Genomic DNA, 5,000 nt, shown 5'->3' with positions numbered 1-5,000 from the left:
TCTAGCACGTAAACACAAGTAGAACCTTTGTTGTGCATTTTGGGACACGTTAGGAAAAGTCATCAAATTTCAAAATAAAAGACATTTAGGGTTTTTACAGGCTGTCAAATGTCAAAATGTGCCAAATTAGACCTGAATGAATGAATGAATGAATGAATGAATGAATGTAAGGGTTAAAATAAATCATCTTAAGCTCTTTTCAAACATTAACCTTCCTGTCGTGCTCCCGGGTCAAATTGACCCATCTGTTTTGACTGTTCCTTCTTTCCTTCCTTCCTTCCTTCCTTCCTTTCTTCCTTCCATCCTTCCATCTGTGCTTCCTCTCTCCTTCTCTCTTTCTTTCCTTCTTCTCTTTCTTCCCTTCCTCCATCTCCCTTTCTTCCTTCTTTTGTCGTTCCTCCCCCCTACCTTCTTTCCTTCCTTACTTCTTTCCTCTGTCCTTCCTTCCTTCCTTCTTTCCTGTCCTTCTTTCCTCCCTCACTCCTACCTTCCTTCCTTACTTCTTTCCTCCATGCTTCCTTATTTCCTTTCCTCCCTTCCTTCCTTCCGTCCTCCATCCCCCTTTCTTCCTTCTGTCGTTCCTTCCTTTCTCTCTCCTTCCTTCTTTCCTTTACTCCCTTCCTCCCTTCCTCCCTTGACTCGAACACAACAGGAGGGTTAAATGAATGAATTATTATTTTGTTGTTCATCTGCAGCAGGGGCGTCAAACTCATTTTCAATCAAGGGCCACATACGACCCAATTTCATCTCATGTGGGTCGGATCATTAAAAAGATGGAGGGAAAGAAGGAAGGAAGGAAATAAGAAGGGAAGGAAGGAAAGACAGGCAAAAGGAAGGAGGGAAGAAGGAAAGACAGATGGAAAGAATGAAGAAGGAAGAAGAAAGAAAGAAGCAAGGAAGGGAGGAAGGGCAGAAGGGAGGAAGGGCAGAAGGAAGAAAGGTAGGAAAGACAGATGGAAGGAAAGAAGGAAGGAAGGAAGGAAGGACAGATGGAAGGAAGAAAGGGAGGAAGGACAGATGGAAGAAAGAGAGGAAGGACAGATGGAAGGAAGGACAGAAGGAATAAAGGGCGGAAGGAACAAAGAAAGGATAAAAGGAAGGTAGGAAGGACAGATGGAAGGAAGGAAAGACAGGCAAAAGGAAGGAGGGAAGAAGGAAAGACAGATGGAAAGAATGAAGAAGGAAGAAGAAAGAAAGAAGCAAGGAAGGGAGGAAGAGCAGAAGGGAGGAAGGGCAGAAGGAAGAAAGGTAGGAAAGACAGATGGAAGGAAAGAAGGAAGGAAGGAAGGGAGGAAGGGAGGAAGGACAGATGGAAGGAAGAAAGGGAGGAAGGACAGATGGAAGAAAGAGAGTAAGGACAGATGGAAGGAAGGACAGAAGGAATAAAGGGAGGAAGGAACAAAGAAAGGATAAAAGGAAGGTAGGAAGGACAGATGGAAGGAAGGAAGGAAGGAAGGAAGGAAGGAAGGAAGGAAGGAAGGAAGGAAGGAAGGAAGAAAGGATAAAACGAAGGTAGGAAGGACAGATGGAAGGAAGGAAAAGAACAGGGGAAGGAAAGTGGGCCGGATCGCACTGTCTCTGAATCAGCTGATCAAACTTCAGACCCAGCAGAGACTTTCAGGGTCTCGCCGTTAATCCCAAAACGTCAACGTGTCACTTCCTGTCTCACCTTGGCGAGCCGCGCCCTCTTGATGAGGTCGTTGAGTTTACGGAGCGCCGCGTTCCTCGGGAGACTCTGAATGTCCCTGAAGAGATCCTGAGACTCCGCCTCGAACAGACGCCTGGGGATGAACACATGAACGAAGGAATGAATGAGTGAATGAACTGTAACCAGACCCACACTATCAATGATGGACAAAATGAATGAATGAATGAGTGAATGAACGAATGAATAAGTGAATGCATGAATGAATGAATGAATGAATGAATAAGTGAATGCATGAATGACTGAATGCATGAATGACTGAATGAAAGAGTGAATGAATGAACAAATGAATGAGTGAATGAATAAGTGAATGCATGAATGAATGAGTGAGTGAATGAACAAATGCGTGAGTGAATGAATGAATGAATGAATGAATGAACTGTACTGTATCCAGGGTTACTGAATGAGTGAGTGAATGAATGAGTGAGTGAATGAATGTACGAATGAATGAGTGAATGAATGAATGAGTGAACTATACTGTATCCAGACCTGCTATGTGAAGGACTAAATGAATAATAACTAATAGTAATAATGAATGAATGAATAAGAGAGTGAACGAATAAATGAACACTACTGTATACAGTCCATGATGAATGAATGAATGAACGGCCAAATTACTGAAGAGTATTATACTCAGACTTAGTGAATGAATGAGTGAATGAACGATACTATATCCAGACCCACATAATGAATGAATGAATGAATGAATGAATGAATGAATGAATGAACTTGATCTCTGACCTGTTCTCAGTGTTCTGCAGCGGTTTGGCCCAGAAGGAACCGAGGTAAACTCTCACCACCTCCGGAGTGTTGATCACCTTCCCAAGTGACCACATGAGGGCGCCGTACACCCGCATCAGCTGCTGCGTGTCCACCTGAGAGAACAGTGAGGAACAGGTGAGGAACAGGTAAGGAACAGGTGAGGAACAGGTGGAGAACAGGTGAGTGACAGGTGAGGAACAGGTGGAGAAAAGGCGGAGAACCAGTGGAGAACAGGTGAGGAACAGGTGGAGGACAGGTGAGGGACAGGTGGAGGACAGGTGAGGAACAGGTGAGGAACAGGTGAGGAACAGGTGAGTGACAGGTGGAGAACAGGTGAGGAACAAGTGAGGAACAGGTGAGGAACAGGTGAGGAACAGGTGGAGAACAGGTGGAGAACAGGTGGAGAACCAGTGGAGAACAGGTGAGTGACAGGTGAGGAACAGGTGAGGAACAGGTGAGGAACAGGTGAGTGACAGATGGAGAACAGGTGAGGGACAGGTGGAGAACAGGTGAGGAACAGGTGAGGAAAAGGTGGAGAACAGGTGAGGAACAGGTGAGGAACAGGTGAGTGACAGGTGAGTGACAGGTGGAGAACAGGTGAGGAACAGGTGAGGAACAGGTGGAGAACAGGTGAGGAACAGGTGAGGAAAAGGTGGAGAACAGGTGAGGAACAGGTGAGGAACAGGTGAGTGACAGGTGAGTGACAGGTGGAGAACAGGTGAGGAACAGGTGAGGGATAGGTGAGGAACAGGTGGAGAAAAGGTGGAGAACCAGTGGAGAACAGGTGAGTGACAGGTGAGGAACAGATGAAGAACAGGTGAGGAACAGGTGGAGAACAGGTGAGGGATAGGTGAGGGACAGGTGGAGGACAGATGAGGGACAAGTGAGGAACAGGTGGCGAACAAGTGAGGAACCAGTGAGGAACCGGTGAGGAACAGGTGGAGAACAGGTGAGGAACAGGTGAAGAACAGGTGGAGAACAAGTGAGGAACCGGTGAGGAACCGGTGGAGAACAGGTGAGGAACAGGTGAGGAACAGGTGGCGAACAGGTGGAGAACCAGTGGAGAACCAGTGGAGAACAGGTGAGTGACAGGTGAGGAACAGGTGGAGAACAGGTGGAGAACCAGTGGAGAACCAGTGGAGAACAGGTGAGTGACAGGTGAGTAAAGAACAGATGAAGAACAGGTGTAGAACAGGTGAGGAACAGGTGAGTGAAGAACAGATGTAGAACAGATGTAGAACAGGTGAGTAAGGAACGGTTCTCACCTGGTCGGCCTTGTTGAGAACGACTCGGATCTTGTCGTCTTGGCCTTTGAAGGCTCGGATCGCTTCGGAGAACTCGTCAGAAATGTCCAGTTTGTGAGCGTCGAACAGCAGAATGATCCGATCCACGCGTTCTCCGAACCAACGCAGAACCTCCGCAAAGTCATAACCTGCAGGGACACACGGAACAAGGGTCAGGACGAGGATCAGGACGAGGATCAGGACGAGGATCAGGACGAGGATCAGGTGGAGAACAGACTCCAGAGAAGACTGTAACTGAAACATGGTGAACTGGTCCTTTAACACTTCACATACTGTTCATATTCTGACCTTTCACCTTCATAATTAGCTTCTATATAAACATTTCTGAACCACTAATCCTTCATCCTGTACAATACACCTCATCAGTCACAGAACTTAGAGCTGCATTCTATCAAAAGGCCACCAGGGGGCGACCGTCTCTATACAAGTCAATGGAGAATTCACCAACTTCTCACTTGATTTCTAACCTCAGTAAACGTTTTCAAAATGTGTTTATGGTCTCAATCGCTAGTTTAAAGCCTTCTTCAATGCAGTATGATGTTCATTTGGGACATTTTGGCCTCCCTGATTTTATATGTGACGATAAAGCAGGGTATGCATTAGGGCGTGGCTACGTCCTGATTGACAGGTTGATTGACCAATGTCCTCGAGATCCAGCCCTCGTAACCATAGCAACCTCCCCGCTCCACCCATGGCCCCGCCTCATGCCCATATAAGTAGAATCCATGTTTTTATTTTTCCCAGCATGCACCTGAAATTTTCAAGATGGCCGCTGCCTAGATTAGAAACTATTGGCTTCCGAGCAGCAGTCCACAAACCAATGGGTGACGTCATGGATGTTACGTCTGTTTCTTCTATACAGTCTGTGGTTTAACTCTGAGCAGTGTGTGAGGGTTTGTGCATGAGGCTTGTTGTAAAGTGATCTGTGGCAGGAAGGGTGTGGCTCCCTGAAACTGGGTGACACTGAGCTCTGAATGGAAATCAGATGGAAGACAACAAAGAAAAAAAAAAGCTTTCAGTCTTTTCAAAAACAGACGACACAGATGGACGTTAGAGGACTTTATTCTCGTAATTTCCCAAAAACCCAACAACAATATGTTTTCTCTTAGTCTGGCTCTAATCCTCTGTTGTAGTTACAGCTAAAATGAAGATGTTTGAGTTTAAGTGACAAGACATTAACCCTTTATTGGGCAAATAACTATATTTGGTAACTTCTGTAAATATCCCAA

The 5,000-nt window shown here is 46.0% G+C and overlaps 1 protein-coding gene across 2 annotated transcripts in view; it reads right to left on the bottom strand.

Moving 5' to 3' along the window:
• ehd4 (EH-domain containing 4) overlaps nucleotides 1–5,000 on the bottom strand; it is a 223,137-nt gene that overhangs the window by 13,030 nt on the left and 205,107 nt on the right. For both annotated transcript variants that reach the window (XM_053335969.1, XM_053335968.1), the window contains 3 exons: nucleotides 3,733–3,899; nucleotides 2,447–2,580; nucleotides 1,670–1,781 (listed from right to left, as the gene is read on the bottom strand). In XM_053335969.1, the coding sequence (XP_053191944.1) occupies nucleotides 1,670–1,781; nucleotides 2,447–2,580; nucleotides 3,733–3,899 (413 nt within the window). The remainder of the gene's footprint in view (nucleotides 1–1,669; nucleotides 1,782–2,446; nucleotides 2,581–3,732; nucleotides 3,900–5,000) is intronic.

This window comes from Scomber japonicus, chromosome 16, assembly GCF_027409825.1.
Source record: "Scomber japonicus isolate fScoJap1 chromosome 16, fScoJap1.pri, whole genome shotgun sequence".
Lineage (NCBI taxonomy): Eukaryota > Metazoa > Chordata > Actinopteri > Scombriformes > Scombridae > Scomber > Scomber japonicus.
The sequence above is the reverse complement of the archived record's forward strand: the minus strand, read 5'-3'. Positions and strand labels throughout refer to the sequence as shown.